General features: G+C 40.1%; 3 protein-coding genes and 1 pseudogene across 3 annotated transcripts in view; 1 reads left to right on the top strand and 3 right to left on the bottom strand.

The window, feature by feature from the left end:
* The window catches only part of LOC109487186 (potassium channel subfamily K member 2-like), an 18,898-nt gene extending 18,623 nt beyond the window's left edge, over positions 1-275 (bottom strand). The window contains exon 1 of the mRNA XM_019791168.1: positions 254-275. The gene's annotated coding sequence lies outside the window, so the exon portion shown is untranslated. The remainder of the gene's footprint in view (positions 1-253) is intronic.
* A 972-nt stretch (positions 276-1,247) lies between these two features.
* LOC109487188 lies at positions 1,248-5,550 on the bottom strand. The gene is made up of 5 exons (XM_019791170.1): positions 5,245-5,550; positions 4,826-4,947; positions 3,274-3,304; positions 2,307-2,377; positions 1,248-1,840 (listed from the first exon to the last, which is right to left on the bottom strand). Exons 1-5 carry the CDS (start codon positions 5,513-5,515, stop codon positions 1,493-1,495), a joined length of 843 nt encoding a protein of 280 aa, XP_019646729.1. The 5' UTR covers positions 5,516-5,550; the 3' UTR covers positions 1,248-1,492.
* Positions 5,551-7,552: 2,002 nt separating this feature from the next.
* On the top strand, positions 7,553-12,895 carry LOC109487189 (annotated as a pseudogene).
* Positions 12,896-14,034: 1,139 nt separating this feature from the next.
* On the bottom strand, positions 14,035-24,935 carry LOC109487202 (calpain-A-like). The gene is made up of 12 exons (XM_019791183.1): positions 24,777-24,935; positions 23,673-23,813; positions 22,826-22,963; positions 21,842-22,053; positions 21,197-21,365; positions 20,646-20,729; positions 20,111-20,199; positions 18,615-18,692; positions 17,925-18,016; positions 16,654-16,779; positions 16,006-16,142; positions 14,035-15,577 (listed from the first exon to the last, which is right to left on the bottom strand). Exons 2-12 carry the CDS (start codon positions 23,799-23,801, stop codon positions 15,305-15,307), a joined length of 1,527 nt encoding a protein of 508 aa, XP_019646742.1. The 5' UTR covers positions 23,802-23,813; positions 24,777-24,935; the 3' UTR covers positions 14,035-15,304.
* Positions 24,936-25,915: the final 980 nt, after the last annotated feature.

Here is a 25,915-nt window from a genome sequence, read left to right as displayed (position 1 = left end):
CCCATACTGTAGTCTTCCTTAGGAAAATTTTACATACATGTAATTGGCAACAGTACTGTGCCATGCTGTCCAGTCATCTGGCAGACTGCCATTCTGAGATTCATCATGCTAGGTTCATTTATAAACTATAAACTTAAGTTTCCCAAAGACTCATGCTAAAAAACTAATACTAGTAGCCTGTATATGTGATTGAGCCCATATTGTAGTCTTATAAACATTGTACATACATACATAAAAATATGAATACCTTTACCTGTTGTTGTCTGATGATGTAGTCTGAAAGACAGTCAACAATCACTGCCTTATAATTAAGCTTACCATCCTGTCTGACAAGTTTTTTGTGACGTATGTGCTCACGTCTGTGTAGTTATACAATGTAAAACTCACAACTACATTCAACAACTTTGTAAGAAACAGGTGGCGCTAGTAGAAACAGATAAAAACCCTCCTGGTCCCGGGCCGGGGTTCGAACCCAGGACCTCCCGAGCACCAGCTTCTAACCACTCGGGCGAAAAGGTTTAGACCCATTGGCCGGGTCAGCTGGTAGCGCCTATAAACCCCCCACTGTTACACCCCAAATATTACATAAACCTCACAGGTACAACAACTGTACATTGTTGTTGAGGCTAACAAGGATAGTCCTACATGTAAGCTTTGCACACTTTGAAATACAGTCACAGTGACTGTCAAACTTGTTGAGACAACTACCCAATGGACTGAAGAAACATGTTCTTCTTAGATAAGTGTCCTTCTTGTACAAAAATAAGCATGGCGACAAGACAAGACAGAGAACAAGGAAACTGCAGAATATTCTATTTTACAATAGACACCAGTTGCTTAACAATTTCCTTAATGTATCTGTCACTTCTTAACAATTTGCACTGTATAATTATGCAAGTATACTACATTTAGTCCTTTAATACAGACTGCATAACACTGTTAGATGGTAAGTTTCTTCTTGGGAAGAAAGTTCAAGTCATGAGTTCATGCATGAAACTCGTGATCTGAATGCTTTGCTGTATTTAGCACACCATCACTTCTTTATTTATTTACAGGATCAACCAATTTGACTATGTTTACTGAAGGAAAACATATTGTTTTTGCCTCTTCTTCTTCTTCAAACACAGACCTCTGACCTGGTCAATGACCTAATTTCTTGACATCTCTCACCATAGTAACTGATATATTGGGTTACATCATGTTGCAATTTTATAGTAGGAGGGATTTGTACTCCTGTCTGACCATGTATATGAATGTATTTGAGTAAGAATTAACAGAGCAGACCATATGCAAAGGTAAACATTATGCATTTGCTTTGCAAATGTCACCTTTCTGGTACTATAATTGCACAAGCTGGTACCTCCTCAAAGTTGTATTGGCAAGGCATTAGGACAAAATGTTGCTGCTATTGTGATAACTATCATGATATTGATATTCAACATGAATTGATCCAGGAGCTTATAATTCTATGATCATTGATTTGAATAGGTCATCACAGAGTAGATTCTCTCAACAGATTGTAATGTTCATTTTCTTCCAAGTTTGCTTGTTTCCGGGGATTGATCCCTAGCTTTTCATCCCTTGATGACTTTCTGCCATTCCCGACGTTGCTCGCGCCATTTTTGTGCCCCGCTCTGCGTGAATAGTCAATCTCTGCGTGGTCTTTCTCGTCTGTTTCACCATCGATTACGTTGTCTTCGGGTGCGTCTGACGTGTTCTCGGCGGGATCTAGATCCATGTCTGTCACCTTCTCTCCCAGAAGCTTCAGAGCTGTCCCAATTCTCTCGAGCGAGCCGGCAAGGAAGGCCAGCCCCACGGTGATCCACAAGAACACTGAAATCTGGGGGAGGGGGAAGGAGAAACATTGGTCCAACCTCAAATTAAATACATTCAAAGTCCAACAGGTCATGTTTTTCTGCATAGCTCTTCTCTCTTCTCTCATCCTTCCTGAGCTCTAAAACACCAAAATCTGGGGGAGAGGAGAACTTCAAACATTAGCATTCACTGTAGCAGCATCTCTTCTCCGTAACATCAAGCTTAGACAACTTTTAAGACTTAATAGTCTTAAATGTTCTTGCTCAATAAACAGAAAATGTTTTCCTGTATATCATGGACTTCTACATATATAACTGTCAAGTCATAGAGAGTTCTAACTTAAAACTAGAGCCTTATTGTATTCATAAAAAAATCGATGAATTTTGTTATCCTTAAATGCTCACTAACACAGGCTAAGTTGTAGCATATCTAGCACAGAAGTCGCAGACAACATTTCTCATATAAAACTTTTAAGACAACAGTTAATGTACCTTATAAACAACATTAGCTGCTGTATGCATGTTTTCTTTTGGTAGAGCAGGAACTAGGTCTCCAAACCCCACTGTGGTCAGGGTGATAACACAGAAGTAGATAGCATCCAGGTATGTCCAGGCCTCAACTAGAAGAAAAGGGTAGAGAAACACACACGCCTTCAATTTAATTCAGCTCAATGGTAGCAGCTAATATAATGCAAATATTACACTGCTTAGATTTTAGATTCTAACCTCATTGACAGTAGTATCAATATAATATGATTATAGAATTTACAGTACCTAGAAATACATGGACTGTTTTTTTTCAGTAAGGAGATTTAAATGGAGGTCCTTGGTTTCAGTCAATCAGTTGACTCTATAGTATAGAGATTTCAAGACGACAATGACAATGTTTTGAACTGTATCTGTATACCCGGTATAACCGCCTTTCGGCGTTACACACCAGCTTCGCAGGCACGCGGCTCGGCGGCAGCTGGCTTCATTACACCGATCAACTTGTTACACCCAACCCTTTAACTTATAACTCTAGACATTGTTTAAAGCTATCTAATGATAATGCCCCTTCTGTACTGGGTGACAGCGAGTTCCACTCTGCGATTAAGTTTTAGGAAAGAATGGATTCTTGAAAACCTCAATCTTTTGGTTGATATCTCTGGTACTTGAAGGGAATGGCTATTTCTTGTTCTCTTCTGGGCTGGTATTAGGTACTTAGTAGTTGGGAGGTCCACCAGTTTACTAGTATTTTTAATTTAGTTTATTGTCCATCATGCATGCATAGTCTGGACATTTTTTGTGTTAAAAGTATGAGAGACACAAACGTACCTTTATGGAAGATTAGTGCAGGAAGGAGGAAAAATAAAGAGATCATGATGACCAGTGCTAAGGCCAGCCCTGGTGCTTGATATTTCCTTGGAATCTTTGTCTTCTTTGGAATCTTGGCAAGTCCTTGACCAGTTGCTCTGGCCAGGAGCTCCCAAACACGTTTCTCTATCCACCTGTGCAAAAAGGGACAGTCAGCTACTTAGTAGCCTCTTCAACACAGTTTTAAAAGTTGTTAAAAAAACTACAAGTCATGCAAGATAGTAGTTATGAAAGTTCATCTGTATATTATATTATTAAATTTGGTAGTTACATGTTTTAAGTTAAAACCTATGTTCCAACACAAATAATTGTTCTCACTTAGATCTTTTGACCAGTCACTTCAGAGAAACCATGTGACAAGTTTATTGAGGACGACCAGAGTGACTGGTTGAAAGCTCTATGTGAGAACAATTCTTTGGAACAAAAGTCTTAACTTTAGACAACTTAGATAGCAGTTATGATTTCCCTTCCCCATCCATGTTTTATTTCACATATTTTCTAATTTTTAAATGGTTGCAAACCACCTGCTTTTTTGTTTGCATTTTGTTATTCAGGGCCCTTACAGTACAGAGTAACAGTTGCTTTTAAGGCTATAATGTACCATGCAAAATGTTATTTTCAACATCATACCTGATTGAATCGTTCAACTGTGCACCAACAAGTGTGAGGAGGATGATCCATGCAGGAATACCAATCAGCGCATAGATGCTACAGAAAATCTGTAAAACATATCACCATAGGTTATATTGCCTATTCTGTGTATTTTTATACTTGTTGTCATTGACTGTGTAAATTTTGATGTTGTATTATGCATTTTTGTATGGGGGAGGGCAACTTGTAAAGGTGCGTATGCACCTGTTTTGACCTTCTTTTCACTTTGTGGAAAATCAAAATAAACAAATAAACATAGATGCAACCAAAATATCAAAATTATCATGTAAAAGTCTTAGAAATTATTAGGTAACAGCAATTAAGTGGAAGAAATTGAAGATAACACATGATTATCCAATCAAGTCACTTGACAAGAGAACTCCAAGACGAGATCTTAACTGGGTTGAAGAGGAGACAGAGTGCGTCTCGAAAGCTCCCCAGTGTGGCTGAACTTTAGTTGTGTGTTTTGGTATAAATATTTGTCAAAAGAAGATATTAATATAATTGTTAATCTGACTATTTATCATTTGTCTGCCATCCAAAAAGACTTAAGCCAAGGCGGTGGTCAAATAATTTTATTTTATTTTATTTGTTTAAATATTATATTATTCAAGAGCATCACAGTTCAATGCACTGGTATGCTGTCAATGTTGGGATCCCAATTAATCTTCGCCAAACCCAACCCAACCTAACCCAACCCAACCTAACCCAACTCTTCTTGGGTTGGGCAAATTAAGATTCAGTTGAGCTATGGTTGGGTTGGGCAATAGTCAGATTGGGTAAGGCTTGGGTTGGGCAAGATTGCGCTTTCACTTCAAATTTCAAATTTATTCATCTTTTTTTTTAAATTTCTAGTTATTAGAATGATCCTTACATTTAAGTCAGTGTGGCCTTATGAAAAAAATCTGTGAAAGCCCAGGTAAAGGTTGAGGGTATTAGCATTTCGTACACATTCATACATACAAAAATAATGTTAGATGTTTGTTAGACAAGCATATATATACCTTTCCAGCATCTGTGAAAGGCTTCATATGTCCATATCCAATGGTGGTGACGATCGTCATGCAGAAGTACCATGACTCCATGTAGTCCAGGTGGTAGGATCTGGTTTTATTCTCAGTCAACTCTGAAAATGAAACAGGGAAACATATTGACATAATAATGTAATGTGATGTGATGTTCATATTCAAGAATAGTGATCTAAGCTAAAGGTAGTCCCATAGCCTTTTTGAGGCTGTGGCGGCAGTGGTTTGTTAGTCCACTGTGTCTAGGGCAAAGTATTGGAAGGCAGAGCCCATCCTTATCTGTATCCATGCCTTGCTATGTCTATCATTCTCAATAGCTTATATTGGAGACTAGAAAATTAGACTAAGTGTATATATTACATGTTCATGTATGTACATGCACTAGTACTGTAACTCACCATTAATTTTGTCCATGAGACTGTATCCATGCCTTGCTATGTCGATCCTTCTCATGAGTTCATGTACGTCATGTTGTGTCACGTCGCTGTGATTCCTCACAAACTCCGCCACGGTGTCCTCAACATCGTGGACTCTTTCCGGCGGCTCTCCTGGATCGAAGAAACTTTCCTCAAGCACCTTGAAGATGCCGGCTCCCACAAACAGTAGAGCCACCAGCACACAGAACACCACAGTGATCTGTTTCCAGCCAACTGCACCGTCACTGCCCATGGCTTACTAACTTTTCTTTTGAATCTTGTCGCCAATGTTGCTGCTGTGTGATCACCCTTGCTTGACCTTACACATGTACGTGACCTGAAAGAAAGCATTCAAAGTCATTCTTTTCAAATCTGTTGGTACATATTCTCAGGTCAATTAAGCTACTTTACCAGCTTTTTTTCTGTATCAGTCTGTATAGCTGATATAACTGCCCTTTGGTGTAACACACCAGCTTCTGTATCTGTATAGCCAGTATAACCACCCTTCCGCGTAACACACCAGCTTCTGTATCTGTATAGCTGGTATAACCGCCCTTGAATTTGGTCTAACGCACCAGCACCCATGTGTTTTAGACCCTAAGAAGTTTTGTTTGAAAGACTTTTTCCATTACATTCGATTAACACTTACAGCACAATTAGGTACAGTTTATTGTAACAGTCAGGGTTCAAGCACCACCAACTGACCTGTCTAATAGGTCTGGACCTTTTACTAGACTAGCAGTTTGTACATTGAGCACTCAAGCTTGTAGCCTGGGTTCAATTCCTGGAAGCCAGAACAGTTTACAAGTGAAGTGCAACGTAACGTGTAAAGCTTACTTAATGCTTGGCTAAGCAGTCTCAATAGCCTATGATTTAGACTATTGTACAGCACTCATTCGTACAGTTATACAATTGAATAGTATTACATGTACCTGTAAGTTGTTTGTTGACTGAAGGTAATGTAACAACCACTGACTGATCAAGTTTACACTCACTCACACTCACTATCAAGTTTACAATGATGAGTATCCTGTCAGACAAGTTGCTGTGACATACACAGTGTGTAGTGACAGTGTCATAGTTCAAATGTCAAGTCTGCAGAGACTCATTAGAAACCATGTCACACCTGTTAAGCTGTAGTAACTTAACAATGGATTCACTAATAAACTATGTAGGTGAGGCTTGGCTAATAGCAGAAAGTAGATTGTTGATTGAAAAGGCTCTTTGGACTTCAAGTTTATGTCTTCAGGTTTGTGGAGCACTGAAACTACCCAAAATTAATAGCAGCTTCTTAAAACCCTTGTCCTGTGGAGCCCTACAATTGTTGTTTTGCACATACAGTACCATCCATATAGCAACTTGTATACAAATGTAGGTACAATTTGGCAGTGTTTCTCGTGCAACACATCACACCGCAGCGAAACGCAACGAATGCGAAACACCACTGCAGGGCAAAAAAAAGTCAAGGGTCTATGACCTGATTAAGACATAAAATTATTGAAAAATATTGTGTAAAAAATGTCGGCAGGACAAGGGTTAAATTTTGTAGGTGTGAAATCCCTGACCAAAACTTCCTGTCCTTTTAACTTTTACCTGACGTTAGTATGTCTTGTCTATGCAGCATCCTGTCAGAGAGCCCAGCCCATGTGAGGAAGAGGATTTGTGTCAACCACATGCCTACAACATTACCTCAGTTCAACAGGTAACTTCAGACATATCAATCAGTAGTTAGTGCCTTTAAACCTGCATTGCTCCTCTGGTCTCTCAGTCACTGACAAAAGCTAGTGGATACTAGCTGAAACGTCTGACCGTTTCCAAAATCACATCCAGTTGCTTGAGTAACTGCTTTTTGGCATATCGGATGTCTAACCTTCATCAACGTAACATCAGACATAAAATGCATAAAAACTCTCAACAGCTCTCCACAGATAAGTGCTCTCTAAAGCTCTCCATTCAGAAGTGCCTCAGGAAGTTTTAAACACATTTTAAAACATTTTGAAGGCTAAATTCAAAGTTTAAAATTTGTTTTCTTGCAAAAAGTATTGCCTATGGAAAGAGGCATTTCCCATGCAGATTCAAGACCTTTATGACTAAATAATTACAATGTATGATACTTTGATTTAAGCTGTGAGTGGGATAATTATTGCTTGCTCTGGACCACTCAATGTGCACTCACATCCTCTTCAAGCCGTAACCCGTAGTGACATAACCTCTTCATTTGGTAGAGGCAACAATATCTGACACAATGTACAAATACTGCTTAATTAAACATTACATTTTCTTTATTGTTCAGGGACCAGAAGATTCAAAGGAAGATGTCTGGCTGAGTCTACACAACCCCTGGGGAGGACAAACAACCACACACTCCAGGTGAGACAGTAGTGTGATATCAACAGGACAGACAGTGTTTTGGTCAGTCAAAAACAGGTGTCGTCAGAGAAATTAGTTCTTGCACAGAATGTAAGACATTTTTTACTAGTCTCCCACACAGTTTGTTTAAATCCCTCTAAGTGCTCAAGAGATCAAGTCTTTTGCTGGTATGCTGACCTGGAGCAACTTGTGACAAAACACACACTGTCAGACACACACACTCACACACACAGTCAGAAGCTTTGAAGAAGCTTGTCTGATAGACACCAAAACCTAAACAAGGTAGGAATAGTTCGGTTGTGTACGAAAAACCCCAATATCCTATACTATACCAACCTGATCTGTGTCTGTATATCCGGTATAACCGCCTTTCGGCGTAACACACCAGCTTCACAGGCACGCGGCGCGGCAGCAGCTGGCTACATTACACCGATCGACTAGTTACACCTAACCCTTGAACATCTAATTCTAGACATTGTTTAAAGCTATCTAATGATAATGCCCCTACTGTACTTGGTGACAGCGAGTTCCACTCTGATGAAACTATTTTCAGAAATATTGCACTCACCTGTTTGCTGTGCTTTTGCAGCAGGCCTTAAGTGGATAATGCTAGTGATCATCCTTCTGTCGTGTTTATAAAGAAATTCACTGTCCGATAATTGGTAACGATAAACTGAATCAATACTGATTGAATCAGGTAATACTCACTGTTCATGTAAGTTGATTGTGCCATATGCGTAATCACTTTATCAAGTTCTGCAACAGTTTTGAGTACTGTAATTCAATTTACATGTATGTTCACAGCAGTAAAATGTCACGGTCTGAGAAAAATGGAGGTGTTCACAGAACTACATTATATTCATTGTAGGGGGCGGGGGCAAAAGACGAATGACTTGCTACTGGTAACAAGAAGTTTATGGTACAGAAGTGACGCGTGAAAAGAAAGTGAAAGGGATCTCGATCTAGTTTTAGCTCACTGAAGAGCTAATCTCCCACTGGTCGTGACAGAGAAGACGGATGCTATGTACAGTATTTACAGGTTCATTGTACCAGGGAAATTTCCCTAGCTCTTTTTGACAAGCGTAATGAACAGTGGACCACGGCTTAACGTCCCGTCATAAGGACTGTGACCCTAAACAGTAGTGTGCATGTCTGGTGAGGGACAACAGCCGGGATTCGAACTCCCAACCTCTTAGTCCAGAGGCAGGATCGCTAACCACTGGACTACGCACGCTACTAAAACATGACCATGAAATAGTTTAAGGACGAAAACAAATAGTTCAGAAGTGTTGAAGGTCATCTGTTTTACTGAACAACAGCAAAAGTAATTTTCTGAGCCAGTTGTTAAAAGTGTAACTTACCGGTATAGCAAAAGTTTGCTTCCCTGAAGTTTGTTGATGTACGTTTCACCCTTTCTCAGGCCACAGAACAATGGCCTTACAATTAGTTTTACCCTAGGGCCCACGTGCTGCACTTATGACCTTAAGTCTTGTACTCTGACATTTCAACAGACAAAAAGGTGTTTCACTGTAATCACTGGTGCAAAAACATGCCGTGGACAAAGTCATAAATATTGTTAGTAGCAAATGTCGATGATTTGATAATGAAACATAATTAGTATGGATTCCTAAAAGAAATTGTCTTCTATCAGATTTGGTAATCTTCAAAGTGTACAAAGGTCTGAAAGTCCTTAGAAAGCTGCCACCTTGATTCAAAATATTGCCAAAAACTTGCCATAAAAATCCAATATTTATCAGAACAACTAGTCAAATGTGTTTTTAATGGAATTATCTATCAACGTTGTTATGAATCACATTATCATGATCTACAGTTGTCTAACCACCAGAAGTTTTTCAGGATGAAATTTGCTGACTTCTGTCAGGAGTTCCATGAGGTCACCGTCGCCTCTCCTGTTCCTGACCTGCAGCTCTTTGACCTCACTTCCAATTGCCATGGGAACAACATGGATAGCTGTCGTAAGTGGCACATAATTGTCAGACTTTGTGATTAATGGGGTATCCAGAGAAAAGAATATCATTCCCTTATATAATTGAAGAGAAGTTAGAATTAGATTTTTTCATGTGAATCAGTAAGCAAACAACTTGTTGTAGAGTTCAAGCTTTGTTACAACACAAGAAAGGAACTCGCCAGCTACTTTCCAAAAGCTGGAAGCGTGATGATGTCAGGAGTGAATCAAAAGTGGCGGGCAGACAGAATCTACCACTCCTGACATCATCACCCCTCCGGCTTCCAGAAAATTGTTGAGTTCCTTTTCTCTTGTGTTGGAGGAAAGCTTAAACTCTACAGCTATTGATTCGAACAGCACAAGCTTTCATTCAAACTTTTTACATCTTTCTAGTTGTTTTTATTGTTCCTCTGAAAGTGAATTGTTATGACTTAATGTTTCAAAATTGTTGTGAATCCTTGACTTGCTAATCCAGTGAAATGGCACGAGGATAACACAGAGGGATGCTGGGAAGTGGGCGTGTCTGCAGGTGGTTGCCGTAACAACTTGGAGACCTATCCCACAAACCCTCAGTACCTGCTCAGCATCCAAGGTGACTGATCTTTTTCAAAGTTTCCACCGGCAGTGACATTTGAATTTGAATCGATTTTATACCAGAACTCAAGTAAAAGAACAGAATTTCACACAGCCAGGAAAAAGTTAAATGTTTAATGTAAGGTATGGTTTAAATGGTTAAATTTGTGTCTATGTAGCTTCTCCTGAAAACCATGGAAGCAACAGTGGTGACCAGGACTGTTTTGTACTGCTGGCCTTGATGCAGAGGACTAACAGACTCCAGCCGGCTTGGAAACTGCAGGAAAAAGCTATCGGGATGCACGTCTGGCAGGTTAGTTATGATACAGGTTACTGAAGGGGATGTGATTATGTTGTGCAAAAAGCTCCCTCTGTCATAGCATTGCTAAACTGCAAAACTATGATGTGATCTATTGTACAGATGTACAGTAGTAAGAAGACTTTTGTAAAAAATTATGTTTATAAGCCACTTCTTCATCAGCTAAAAACTCCATATCTTGTGGATTAACCTTGAACTTCACCAAATCTTGTGGAAGTGACAAATTGCTGAAAACATGATCTTATTTACACAGACACAAATCCATTTACACTGATGTTGTCCACATTAACTGTCTTCTCTCTCTCTCAATCTCTTTCAACCTCTTTTAATCCCTCTTAATCCCTCACAATATCTCTCAATCTCAATCCCCATCTCTCTCAATCCCTCTCTCAATCTCTTTCAATCCCTCTTAATCTCTCTCTCTTAATCTCTTTCTTTAAATCTCCCTCTCTCAATCTCCCTTTCAAGGCTGAAGACACGCCCACTAGATTGGCTGCTGCAGACTTCATCAAGGCTGAACCCATTGCCATGACAACCCCTCCCCATGCCCATGCCAGAGAGGTGACCCTAACCTGCCTACTGAAGCCCGGAGCTTACATCATTATACCCAACACTTTCCAACCTGATGTCGGAAAAGGGTTTCTGTTGAGAGTTTTCTCATTGTGGCCATTTGAACTCAGGTTAGTAAAGGTGAAAGGAGTAAAAGTGATGGGGAAACATTGCTTAAATTTAAACTTTTTTCCAAGACAAAGAATTTTTCTTACCTAGAGCTTTCGACCAGTCACTCTGGTCTTCCTCAGGGGACATGTAACATCTGAACTTTCATTACAGGAAACATTGTTGTGTCTGAGTTGTAATGATGGACAAGACAAAGCCACATAATTGATAGCTACAACTATCCAACAACTGCCTTCTGAAAATTTATCATGCTTTGTAGCAATGATTATATGTATTATAAACCATGTTAAGTACACTGTACTTGTATTGGAAATGGTCTTCTCTTAAGCCTTGTTGCCATTGGTTTTGTAACATTGCAATCTTGACTTATCCAGAACATTTTCTTCAAGTTGTTGCAGCGTTTGCTTGTACTCAGAAATTATGTCTTTCAATACTACACCGTATCAAACAATGCATCCAACTCTACACCTTCTGCACACTTCAGGGATCTCCCGTCCACGTTGCTAGGTAACAGCCACGCCCCAGGTCTGCCCCGCCTGCCAGGACACGCCCTGACCTTCCCCGGCCAGTGGGAGGTGGGAGTGAATGCAGGAGGCTGCAGGAACTACAGGAACTTCTACACCAACCCTCAGTACTTCTTCTGTGTTCCTGCAGGTGACATACATTTTTGCACTGTCTGTCATTGTTTCAAGTAAATAATGTAGAACACAAGAGATTATTCTTACCTAGAGCTTTTGACCAGTCACTCTGGTCTTCTTCAGCAGACTGACCCACTATAATACTTGTTATGTGGCTTCTTTGAAGTGTGACATCAACACTGGCTCAATCTGTTATAATAGACATTGTTGCATGAACTTAGCAGGTACTGTCCTTGGTGCTGAAAGTCAACCAAATTGTTTTCCACTGTTATTGAGGAATAGTACTCATGTCATGATACAAAGGAAGGAAGAATTTGCTACATGTGTAGATATGTACATGTAGTCCTTTGTATTGACAAAGAAGTACAAGTTACTGTGCACAATGTATGACAAAAGTAAACATTGTTTTCTTTGCATATTACAGGGAATGAAAATGGCAGAACTGTAACAATCACACTACTACAGGAGAAACAGCCAAACTTACCATATATGTGCCATGCTGCTGCTTTCCATGTCTATAAGGTAAGTCAAGTCAAGTCAATGACCTGGACCAGACGGCTGTAACCATGGTAACTGGTCATGTAGCAGACACCCTGTGGTGTAGGGTTACATTATGTAGCAGGAAAGGGCTGTAGGGGCTGCTCACTATATATTATATATGAATGTGTTTGAGTAACAATTAACAGAGCAGTAGTTTTTTAGGCTAGACCATGTGAAGGTAAATATTATGCATTTGCTATGCAAAACTACCTTTCTAGTTTTAATCTTATAATGCTTACCTGTAGTTGCTTAGGTACTGAGTCTGTTATCTCTTTGTTTTCAGGTTGAGAAGTGTGAAAGAATCACAGACAGAGAGTTCTTTAAGAAGGCAGACGTGGGGAACTGTGTGCCTCACCAGTATCTGACCAGGATGTCCAAACAGTTGGTTCTGCCATCTGGGTGCTATGTCGTTGTGCCTTCCACTTACGAGCCAAACTGTGAAGGGAAGTTTGTCCTTTCTGTTGCCTTTGATTGAGTGCTGCCACGTTGAAACAAGAGGCAAGTACAAAAATGTACTATCCAGCCTGGCTCCCGGGACATCAGGAATCAAACCTGCATCGATTCCAAACCCATGTCAGGCAGCCAGATTACAAACACAATGCACTAACCGCTAGTCCAAAAGGTCTGGAACCTCAGATGAGTCAGTTGGTGGCAATTGAAATTCCACTGTGAGAGATGTAGTCTTCTTCCTCCACATGACCACTATTTATTTATTTTATTTATTTATTTCATCTTATAAACTCCTGGGTAGCCTCTACAACATAAGATTGCTGATTTCCAAGAGGGCCCAGGGTCACAAACAAATATAACATAACATAAACATAAAGCAAATTGTATAAAAGTAAATTATACAATCAAGTAACAAAAGTTAACAGAAATCAGTATAACTGAAAATCAGTATAACTGAAAAGTAAACATATATAAACATATAAACAACTGAACAAAAATATACAAATCAATAAATCAGTGGAGGTCAGAGGTCTGTTTAACAGCTGCCTTGAAGCGTTTCAGGGTTGGGATCTGTCTTATGTCTGCCGGAAGTTTGTTGAAAGAACTTGTACCTGTGTAAGCAAATGTTCGCTGACCTGCTGTGCTAGTGTAATTTGGTAAATGTACATGTAGCTTAGTAGTCTGTCTTGTGTTATAAGTATGAAAATGATAATTATGGCAGAAAGTAGAAGATAGGTAAGTTGGAGTCAGGCCATTCAAACATTTAAATACCATCACACTAACCACTATTGCCATGTTGATCATTCTGTCACTTAGGGGAGAGGTCATCAGCCAATAATTCAGAGTTTGGAAGCCCTTGCCACAAATGTTTCAGTCAGAAAGCCTGTTACAATGTATGTGGTGCTTTTTATACAATAGACAACAAATTTAACCTCAGTGAACTACGTGTACATGTACATGTACTTGTACATCATATGCAATTAGTTGCCAAACACATTGTGCAATGTGATATTTCTAGTATGTGAAGTTGCTTTTATTTAAGACAAGACAAGTGCAATATGTACCTGATACATATACATGTATAAATAATGTCATTGGACTTTGCCAAAGTATCTCTTACAGTATCAGCATTCCCAGTGATCAGCCAGTTAGGGAGGTAATTATAGCTAAGCCCTGCAAAGTCTGGTCACTCAATATGTTTAATTCACACATATACAAGAAAGCACAACATTTAACCAACAGACGTGGCATTTTGTCTTTATTACCTTTCAATAATATCACCAAAGTTGTCAACAAGTGATGTCAGTCATACTGTAGCTAAGGAATAAGGGTATCAGAAGAACATGCACCTCAAGTCTGTCCAAAACACCTTTTCTGCTTTTTACAACTTGCTATTTTCTTACAGGTGAAGCATAATGCATTTTTTATTGCCACATTCTTAAGGGTTCACATGTATGGGATTATATACTATTTACACTTAAGATATAAAGGGACAAGAATTGTCATTATATCAATTGTATAATCAAGAGCATCTGTTGGGTTTCTAACAGTCATATTCAGTCAACTCAGGCATTGAAGCTGCCATCTATATCAATCTAGATCTATCTATTATAGTATAAATCTGTTTTTGACCTTAAAGGTTATAAAAGCAAATAGCCAGAATTTGAAAGCAAAGGCCTTATAGGCTGTGAGTTTCAAAGCTTATAGTGGGCCTTTTATACCTTTTCTCATATGGATAGTTTTGTACATGTTCACGTAAGATACTGTTTCAGAACTGCTGCTGCTCAAAAGAAAACTAAGACAACTCTCTCACCAAATGTAACAGTGCAGGTAACTCTGTTATCCTTTGACTTTCTAGTTTCTTTTTCTCGACTCTCAGAAACCTTGTATGGTATCACCAAAGTCTCCCTACCATCTAAACAGATCGGCTATAGAAACAACTGACTACTGTTCACATCTCATACATTCAGTAACATCCACCTTCAATTTCATTCTTACGATATATCGTCTACAAATCCACAGTAAAGGTATTGTCTGCTTTCTTCCCAATCTAATTACATTTGTGAAGATGTAAATATGATGACATTGCTGGTACAATTTCCTAACATTTATTGATGTTGTTGGGCAAATGCAAGTGGTCTTAATCTTTTCTTTTCCTCCATTCCAAATTTGTGATTTTGACATTGCGCACACTTAAAGGTAGTTCTTTTTCTATCCTAATATCAGTATAACAGCAAGCATTGCAGTATACCTCGCATTTGAAGCACCATAGAGGTTTTTCCTCCTATCGCACATCCCACTATACAATGTTTAACTTAATTTCCTTACAGTGAACATTTTTGTTCAAAGGATTTTGCAACGCAATCTACCAGTAGCCAGAATATAAACAGCTGGATGAAAAATCAGCTGAATAAAAAACTTTGTTTAATAACTAAAAAGAGTCTTTCTTCTACCACTTGTCATGTACACACCAGTTGTAGGAAAAGATTGAATTTCTCAGTCTTCACTCTACCACTTATCCTGTACATAACAGTTGTAGGAGTACATGTTGAACTGGTTACGTAGTGGTTTGACCTCGATGTTCTTCTCTGTGAAGATCCTGATGAGGAAAGAGCCCTGTTCGTCTGCGGCGAATGTTGAGGGAACGATGATGTAGTCTCCCGGCTCCAGGTTAGCGCGGAGGAACACCTCCCGAAGGTTGATGTACGAGCCGGAGCTCGCCACGTCGCGGTGGTACATGAAGTATTTCTGTTTTAGGCGTTCGTGGGGGTCATTGCCGGCCTGGAATTGAGATGAACATACATACGTCGATGAAGGTTTGACATCCAGGTAATAAGATACGCTAAAAAACAGTTATTCAAACAACTGGCTACAGGAAGTGGCTGGAAAGAGTAGAAATTGGTCAAATAAAGTGATAACATGCCAGTGCACTAGAGAGTACAGTACGCCTCAGGCTATTGACTGGAGTACTGCTTCTCGCCACTACCTACATTGGCTACACAAGCGCATGTTAAATACGTGCCTACATAAAGCAGAAAGAAGCAGCACTCCAGTCAGAAGCTCTGTAAGCAGGTGTGCAACATTACCAGCTTTAACTCACTCACCCAAACTATCCAGTTTAATGTCTGTTGTTCCCCATCTCCTGATGGTTAGACGTGCTTGCACACTGAGGCTGTGTAAGAAGAAAATCCCAGCATCTTTAACCCTACCTTGTAGACATGCACCCCCATCTGTAGGTTCCTGACCCCCAGGTGTCTCTGTGACCTCCTGTGCTCCTGCATCAGGGCCACCACCACCTTACACTTCCCCTTGTCTTCTGGTGGATCGATCTCTGGGTCATACTCATCTGATAACAACAGAGTATACAAAGTTATGACAGGGAAGTCTTGACAACAACATTTAACTACAAATGGTATGCAAATAGGTTCAAACAGTGTGAGAGGTGGTTGTTGCACACATAACCTGGATAAGAATAGAGAGTCGAATCTGATAGGTTGCCACTTGTCAATTGATATGCTCAAGAAAATACCAAATGATAAAGCACACTTCTTCATTATTGGGTTTAGGTACATTGGCCTTGTAGTGTAGTCTTTATATCCCCACTTTTCTACTGTAGTGGCATACAACTGTACCATCATGTTTTGCACAGTTCAGTCACAGTCTTTTGAGACAGACTAAAGAGAGGGTAATAGCCTTGTTAGTAACAAAGGTTGGTAGAATATTTTGAAATCTAACGTTACATACGATGTCCACAGTGATTACCTGGCTCCAGTATTCTGAGTGCGAACTGTGGGTTTGTACACATTACCTGGCTCCAGTATTATGAGTGCGAACTGTGGGTTTGTTGTACACATTACCTGGCTCCAGTATTCTGAGTGCGAACTGTGGGTTTGTAGCGTAAGCCTTGATGTTGTTCCTACAGCCGCCTGCTGACGTGCCCTTCTCCCAGAACCCCTTGATGTTTGCCTGGTGCCACTCCCGATCTAAAAGTGTTTACAAGAATTGTTACTAGATATAAATACACTGTACATAAAACATTTTCATTTTAAGGCATCCTCAGAAATTACACTAGTGATGACAATGTATCTATGGTGTCCTAACCAATCTTTTTGTGGCCAAAGATATCATTAATGCTATTACTTTATGATAATCCATAATCTGTTAAATGTAAAGCTTTTAAATTAATGCGTTTGAATAGGTATGAGTTACATTTTCAATTCAGTGATTTCTTACATCAGAAACAAGTTTGTTGTCGATTAGATAGTTACAGCATATAAGTTATTACTTCTTCATGCTTTATAGTAGGTTTAGAAAGAATGCACAATAAAGGTGCATAAGTACCTTTCCTTTCTCCAAAGCTTTGCCAAGGTGACAGTGTTACGCATACATGTAGAGCATGCTAAGGGGTCCACTCATAGGGTTGTCAAAGCACTTGTGTTAGTCCAACATGCAGCAACATTCCATACTGCAAAAACTGCAAACAGTTGCCCGTTATATTGAATAGCATGGCAGTTAATTTTAAGATAAGTGGAATAACAGCCAGTATGCTACCATGTAACGTGTATCTACCAAATTATAAAATGACTACACTTAATCTAGGATTGACAGCTAGCTAATTTCTTCAGACTAACACAACTACTTGTGACAGCACTAATCCTAGTAGACGTTCATCCTACTGCACCCTCTAACCACTATGTATAATGTATAACTATCGGAAACTTACCAGTACCTGAAGTGTTGAATAATGTGTATGGGGAAAAACAGAATATCATCATGAGCACAAGTGTTATAACAGCAATAAAATAGCTGCTTGATAATGTTACTCCACTATGTTTAGCATTTAGACTCCTTGTATAGGTCAGAATTTTATTGAAATGACCATGTTCTTAATGTAAATGACTGTATAATAATAGACATATAGCCAGGGGGCGTCACTACCTTGTACCCTGTCAAGCCTGTATACGACTGTCTCTTGTCACATGATATTCAACATCTTAAAAGCTCCCTACAGTGTACTAGCAGGTAACTTTCTGTTGTGTGTATTGTTTATAATATTCGTCAAAAGTATATACTTGTAATAATGGTGTTTGGGAGTCATAATAAGAGTTAACTGTATGGTAAGACTTACCCACATCGGCTATGGCATCAGCATCAAAGTCTGGCCCTATCGTACAGATGGTCACTTCCGTAAAGTGTTGGCAGAAGTCCTTAAAATCCATCCTGACTCATCAGGGTTTGGTGTGCGGTACAGAGGAAAGGGGTTACAATGAATGCAAATGAAAATATCACAATACATAACAATACAGTAAGCATCTACAAAGGATAAGCATCTACATATTATTCAAACAGATTTGTTTCAACTTGGTCTTTCCACAGAACTAAAAGGATGATAAAAAGGGAGTTTCCCCAAGAAAGAGTAGTCCCTGTCCTTGGTGCTGATTTGGTAAGCTGTTGTACCAGACCATTTTTACAAACCTTTTCCATATACCATTTTCTTTTAATTCTCTATATTCTGAAGTAAAAACCTGTTTATGTTTATTTTGATGTTTATTAGGAACTCTGTTAGTAAAAAAAGCAATAGTTGCTTACTACTCGTCCTGAAGTCCTGTACATTAAAATTACATGTAACCGTTACATCATAATTCCACAGTCATTACTAAATAACTACAATATATACAACACTGCAACCTCTACACCTATTCCCAAACATTAACATGTTGTGAACACCCAATGGCATTGCATCCTGGTTGTACACTATTACTGCCTTGGTATAGGGAAGAAAGGGGATAGTTTTAGTTTTGTCCCATCAGAATCTCACCAGAACTCTCCGTCATCCTTGTCTGTGAATCCTATTCTGTCCCGCTCGTGTTGAGGGACACGGTTCCAAAGTGGGCTCCTGTGGTGGTTGGGTTAGATAGTGGTTAGCTGGTGTCATATCAGGAACAAGTAGTTATAACTTATATCACAAGTGAATGCTTGGAACGCCTCTTGTATTCAGTCTATACAATTTTTAAAGGTTTATACCTATACATCAAGGTCTATCCTATATGTCAATTAGCTACAGTAATACATTTTGAATGGTACCTGTATTTCAACTTATCTCATAGCTTCTAAAAAAGTTACTTTGTGGCAGAAAAATAGCATGTTTTTTTATTACTGCTTAAAGCAAGTTAACTAAACTGTTCTTCCAAGAGACCATAAGTTGAAATGTAGATAAAACACGTTGATGTAAAATCTGGAGAACAACTTTCTCTTACCTGTAGATGTTAGATTATAACTTATGGGTAAAACAGCAGCCAGTTCTAGATTCACATATCAGGACAAGATTAGCAGACACAGTGGGGGAGGATGTGTACATGGTACTGAAAATGTTTAGCATGGGGTGGACACTGTAGTCACTGGGTTGTAGGACACACTTTGTACTGGATGGGGTAATATAGTATCCAGTTCTATACTTAAATACCTAGGCAGGTAGAAGGACTGGGTAGAAAGGTATGTTAACAGACACAGTGAGTGGTGTACATGGTACTGAAAATGTTTGACATATGGGGTTGACGCTGTAGTCACTGGGTGGTATGACACACTTTGTACTGGATGGGACATTTTTAATAGGAAAGTGTTGGGCTTTGGTGGAGGTGGGGGTTTGCACAGAGGGTAAACAGACAGACTGTACTGACCGACATGTTCCCACACTGTTGCACTTTAGGCCACACCAAGTAATTCTTATGGATGACGACCACACGCATTGATTTTGGCCTGTTCCCAGAAAAAAATCCAGTTCTTGTAACTATGACCAAAGAGTCACGACAGTGGGGTAAGGGAAGATGTTATACTGTCCTGTTTATTTTATTTCATCACAGCTGCTGTCCCACTGATTTCTTGCTGTTTTCATGACAAATAAAAGACACGTCGGTGAAGGTTAGACATCCAGGTGATAATATATGCCAAAAGACAGTTACTCAAGCAACTGGATATGATTTAGATTTTGGAAATGGTCAAGCATTTCAGGTAGCATCCACTACCTTTTGTCAGTGACACTAGAGACTGGAGACTGCAGGAGAATTGCAGGTTTAAAAGCAGCACAAACTATTGATTGAAGCAGCAAAAACTATTGATTGATTTGACGTCCCTTAGTATATCTTAAATCTAAGTATCTTGCTTTTTCGGCGCTCTCGCATTAGATTTAGGGTTTCCAGAGGACATCATACATAAAAGTTACTTGCTGTGGGCTTACAAAGCAGTCATGTGGAAGGAGGAGGAAGGGGGGTTACGTACAACAGACGGGAACAACGAGAGTAACTCCGGGATACTCACGAGTCACTCCAGTCCCCCGACCACTCTGTGCCGTCGCCCCACGGGTTGCGGATCCGCACCAGAGGGAAGTCACCAAAATTGCTGTGGACCTACACGTACATTTGTTCAACAGCACCCGTCACTTATACACTTATAGACTTTTCATAATTTTGCTTAAGACTTCTGAAGTTTATATATTAAGTTGAGAAAGTGTAGTTGCGTATCATTGCTTGACTTCATGCATATGGTATTAAACAAATTTTGAGAGTAGTATACACATGTTGTATCGGTATTTGATTGTTACTGTCATAGATTGATCATAATTTAGCAAAATTATCTGTGCTCAATACTAGTAATTTTCTGGTAAAACATCAATATCTTTAAGAAATAATTGCTATCACTATCCCGACTTAACTTAAACTGAAATTGATTTAAGCCATCAGTGTAATTTTATTCTTATCTCTTTGTAGTCTTTTATTTTACTTATATTTATCATGGGTTTTCCTGCATTTTAAGGCCTGTGTATTTACGCAGCCCCCACCCCCTTCAAACTTACGATGTGAACAGATGTGATACTGTAGGCATGACCTCCCACAAGACCTTGTGCTGTGACGCCATGTTGAGTCAGGGCTTGTGTCGTCTGAAAATGAAAAAAAGGGTAAACCTCTGAGTTTCAGATATTCTACACACATTCTTAAGAAAGCATACAATTAAGCAGAATAACAATTTTACAAATTTGATTGATTTCTAAAGCAAATAGTCACTTTTGACTAATCTCTAAGAAGATTCTCTGGGACAAGGGGAGTCTATATTGGTCGCCTGTATCCATTGGCTGCCTCACACCTTGAGTAGCATAATGAACTGCGTGGCCAATATGATACTGTTGTAACTCCAGAGTAAGACAGAAGGACATAGAGGTTTACTCTGGTTCCTGGGATCGAACCTGCACCCCACGCCGTGTGTCAGTTCACAACCGAATGCACAACCACTAGGCCAAAAGGTTCAGGACCCATTGCGCTGGTCAGTTGGTGACACTTATAACTCGCTGCTACTGTCTTTTGCAGCCACCCAAAGGACTACTTGAAGATTACTAGTACTTTGGACTACCTTTTTCGAGGTGGTGAAGAAAGCTCGTTTCTTGAAGGCTCGCCTCATGATCTGGTACAGGTTTCCTGGCGCCTTGTTCAACGCGTAGCTCTCTGCCATCCCCCCTGTCAGGTCCTCAAGAGCATCAATAGCCTGGCCCCCATTCAGAGCCTCATATGAACCTCGTAGTCTACAAGAAAGGATTAAAAAAGAAATGGTTTTATCAAAGAAATATGTCACGTTGGATATTCCACACAGAATAGAGTTCTCGGCATAGCCCTTAGTAACAACTCAGTTGATGATGGTTGGTAAAATTTACACATTTGTTATAACAAGGAGCTCCTTGGTTGTAAGAGGGTTATAATAAGCATCTATCTATCTGCTAGATATTTGCAACGTTCTTAATCACTATACAGCAATGTGGAATCATTATTGAAAACTTGGCAAAGAATACCAAAATGTGTTATCCAAGAGATTTGTACTGTGCTCTATGACGAAAATCAGTGGATGCAACTTGTAACGTCTGGCAAAACCTATCCAGTTGCTTGAGTACCAATTCCATGCGTATCTCATTACCTGTATGTCTAACCTTCATCGATGTACTCTACGTTGTTTAAATGAAAGTTTAAGGCAACCCATGTTAAGATCAGGAAGTTCTCAGCTTACTTAGCGTACGCCTTCTCCACCAGAGCGCTCCAGAACTCGTTCGGGTCGCTGGATCGGCAGTACATCGGCTGCTGTCCGGCCATGGTAGGCAGCTGGTCGTCCACGATCGTGTCCACCCACTTCCCGTAGCGCCAGAACTTGAAGTGGAACATGCCGACATAGTTCCCCTCGCCCTGTCCCTCCTGCCACATGAACTGGTCACGCGGGACAACCTGGCAAAAGTGAGTGAACAACTCGGTTATCGTAGATGTTGAATCTCAAAATGTTGATGCATTTAACTTTACCCGATGGACTTCACTTCTTTCTAAATCATAACTGTACCACAAAGGCACTAGTCACTTCTGTATCTGTATCTGTATGGTATAACCTCCCTTCGGCGTAACACACCAGCTTCGCAGGCACGCGGCGCGGCGGCAGCTGGCTACATTACACTGAACGACTTGTTACACCTAACATCTAACATGAACATCTAACTCTAAACATTGTTTAAAATTGATAAGTGGAACTTGAAGTGGAACATGCCGACATAGTTCCCCTCGCCCTGTCCCTCCTGCCACATGAACTGGTCACGAGGGACGACCTGGCAAAATGGAAAGATTGAGGGCTATTGAGTGAACAACTGAGTTGTAAGCAGAAAGTACTGCACATGTGCGAAACTGGGATTTTTCACGGTTTCGTGGTCTGTTTGGTCACCGTTGGATCAGAATTCTGCAAACGACATCTTTTCGGACATAACAGAACTGAACTTTTATCCTGTCAAGGATCCTCCGAAAACTTTGCGGTCAGCTGCAATGCATTAGTTACTAGCTGCAGTCGAACAGAGCTTTATCAAGTTTAACTTGGCAAGGGTCTAACAGACGCTTTTGTATCAATGGCTAGAAGAGAGAGGCAATGGCAAAAAGCGGTCAACCGATCAAAAACATTAAAGTATAAGACTTCAAGTTGATGCTGATTGTTTTGAGTTTCTAAAGTTCTTTTTTTTACCTTTTCCATGAGAGCAGAATCCCGACAGATGGCGGCCAGAGACACCAGGAACCAGCAATCTCCCAGCATGCCCTGTATGACGTCATCACGGCTGATCCCGTCCACTAGCAGACGTGGGTTCGTCACTCCCATAATTTCCTTTGGAGAAAAATGTGATCAGTTATAATAAAGGTACAATGAGTGAGTTTTAGGACAGTGTCATTTAATATAAGTAATATGGATACGCCCTTAGAAATGCAGAAAGTTAATTGTATTTGTCCGTCATAAAAACGTGTGGAAATCATTAAGGCCCCAAAGAGATTTCCCCAAGAAAATCATGCCCTGTCCTTGGTGCTGAACGTGCAAGCCGTTGCACCATACCGTTCTACTCGACTTTATCAACTTTACCATCCACCTTTCCTTCTAATCTTCTAGCTATAACGTTAGGTCTGTGGTAATGTTGGGTGGTTCTAGTTCTGAGTGCTGTTCGTCTTCCTAACTCGCAAGAACTATCCATATCCCTGTCCTTGGTGCTGATCATGTAAGCCGTTGTGCCAGACCGATTTGCTCAGCTTCATACCAGCCACTGTAGGTCTTTGACATTGTTAGATGGTTCTGATTTATGTTCCTTGTTCCTAACCCCACTCTTCGTTTAAGTGCTTGGTCTACCTACAGAACTAAAAAGACCGCAGCCCGAAGAGATTTTCCTAAGAAGTAACATTATCCCTGTCCTTGGTGCTGAACGCGTAATTTGTTGCGCAACTTAATACCATCCACTGTTCCTTCTAATCTTTTAGCTATAGGTCTGGCGCAATATTGGATGATTCCGAGTGACGTTCCTTCTATCCCCGACCTGCGGTACATTTACCTGTGGTCTCTTCCAAACGATCCTTGGGTCCATGTTCTGGTTGCTGTAGAAGAGTGACGAGGCTCTGGCGGGAAAGTCCGGGTCAGAGTAAAGCGCTCCGGGGCCCATGGCGAGGATCTGACTCTTCATCCGCTTGTAGTTCTTTAGTATCGTGAGAGACACGAAGGCAAGAAGCAAGGACAGAGGACAGGCGACAGAGATTGAATGTAGAAGCACAAGAGAGAGCTACAACGTTTGCAGGGAAAGTATCAGTAAAGTGTGATACGAGAGGGCAAGGTTTCTAAGAGTGGATACGTAGAAGGCAACTTGAAGCTAGACTAAGATAGACAAGACAATATGAAGACAGCATTAGTGAACAAATAACCAACATTTTTCACTATATATGTAACAGTAATTATATGAGAGGGCAAGGTTTCTAAGAGTGGACACATAGAAGGCAAGCTAGAATAAGATACAGTAGACAGGGCGACATGACGATAGTGTTAGTGAACAAATAAATAACATCTGATTTCATTAAACTACATTTGCCACAATATACGTCACGTAACAGTAGTTATGACAATATAAAATCGTTCTGTGAAATGCAAAATGGAACGTGGGTAGGAAAAGGCTAAGTGACATTCATGTTTGTATATGGCATCTATGGCAACAGGGAGGACAAACAACATGTAATGACCACAAGGACACGGCTGCTATCATGCATTAGTTTACTCACCAGCTGAAACCGAAAACGAAAAAAAGTTACGTTGAGACGTGGTACTTATCTAATATCTATTTGCCAATAAAGCAGAAGACAATATCACAACCCATGACAAGTGCGTTCTGAAGGAAAAATGAAGTATCTGTATATTCTTTAAGTGTTCGTATTGGTAATAGTGGGGTTGAATCTGCATTTCAACAGAAAAGATCAGACATCTCCCACTGTATACATCTAAAACTTAATTTTCTCTTGGAGTTTGTACCGTGTCCTATCATTTTATCGTTTTGTCATTGGGTTAAAACCTGGGCTTGCGTTCAAAAATATCTTAGTAACTTGAGTGCATTCGCAATTTGTGCCGTATTAATGTTTAAATTTTTTTAAATGTGTACATCTGAGAGACCTACCGTGACGCCCAGGTCGTCCTCATCTGCCAGGTCGTCTCTCCTGACTGTCTCCTCCTGCTCCGGCGCCTCCGGAGGTTTTGGCGCCAACTTCTCCTTTTCCCGCCATTTCAGCAGCCCGTCGTCAGCCTCGTCTACAATGCCGCTGTCTCTACTGATGGTAGACCTACACAAGACAGGGTAAAACAAATGGACGAAAGTAATATTTATATTATTATTTGTAATTCATTATTCTTATTAGTGAGCTCTCATGGAAAACAGTCTAAAGATTAATGGGGCAACCCACTTGTTCCTTAGATAAATCAGTAAGTAAAAGACGCTGATACCATGACATCGCTAGCGACATCGCTCTTCTACAGATTTCATGGCCCTCTGTGTGTGTGTGTTGTTCTCCTTGCCCCCTTTTCTCTTTCGTGCCCGTCTACGTGTCCCACCTGCTGAATTTTGGCCTTTACCTCGTACACTCTCTCGCTTTATAAAGCTAAGTTACTCCCTTAATACGTGATCTTTTCTTCCTTCCCTCCTTCCTCTTCTCGATAATAAAAGAATTCTCCAGTACTTACCCAGACCTGCCCCTCTGAGGATGTAGCTTCTTGTCGTCCCACGCCGGACCCTGGATTTTGTGCAGGTTACGTCTGGGCTGGGGCTGAGGTTTCGGCTGAGGCTGAGGCTGGGGCTCGGGGGCCTGAACGAATCAAATCAAATCAAATCAACTTTATTGCTCAACAATATGTAGCTGGTGCAGTGGTAAAATGCCAGTACAGGGGTACACAAAGATTAAAAAACTCTTTCCTGCACCAGGCCATACGCCTGTAAAACAAGTCTATCCAGTAAGACTATTCTTGGACGTTCTTGTTTTACTTCAGCGCCCACAGTGAGTCATTCTGTATGGCTTTGCTTGTGTTTTCTCTGTTTTGTATGTAATGTTGATTTTTTTTGCCACATAATGATAATGATTGCACAAATCAGTGTAATCCAGCTTGTTGTACATATACATCCTGCAAGGTTGATTTTCTGAATAGAACTTTAAACTGTAAACTGTAAATGTATGGCAAAGAAGAAACAACAAGGGTAGATACATGAACTATGCTAAAATACCTTTGACCTTTTTGGATTGGAGAAAAAGAGGAAACGTAGCAAAA

This window comes from Branchiostoma belcheri, unplaced genomic scaffold, assembly GCF_001625305.1.
Source record: "Branchiostoma belcheri isolate BF01 breed outbred unplaced genomic scaffold, Haploidv18h27 scaffold86, whole genome shotgun sequence".
Lineage (NCBI taxonomy): Eukaryota > Metazoa > Chordata > Leptocardii > Amphioxiformes > Branchiostomatidae > Branchiostoma > Branchiostoma belcheri.
This window is presented reverse-complemented; position numbering and strand designations above follow the sequence as displayed.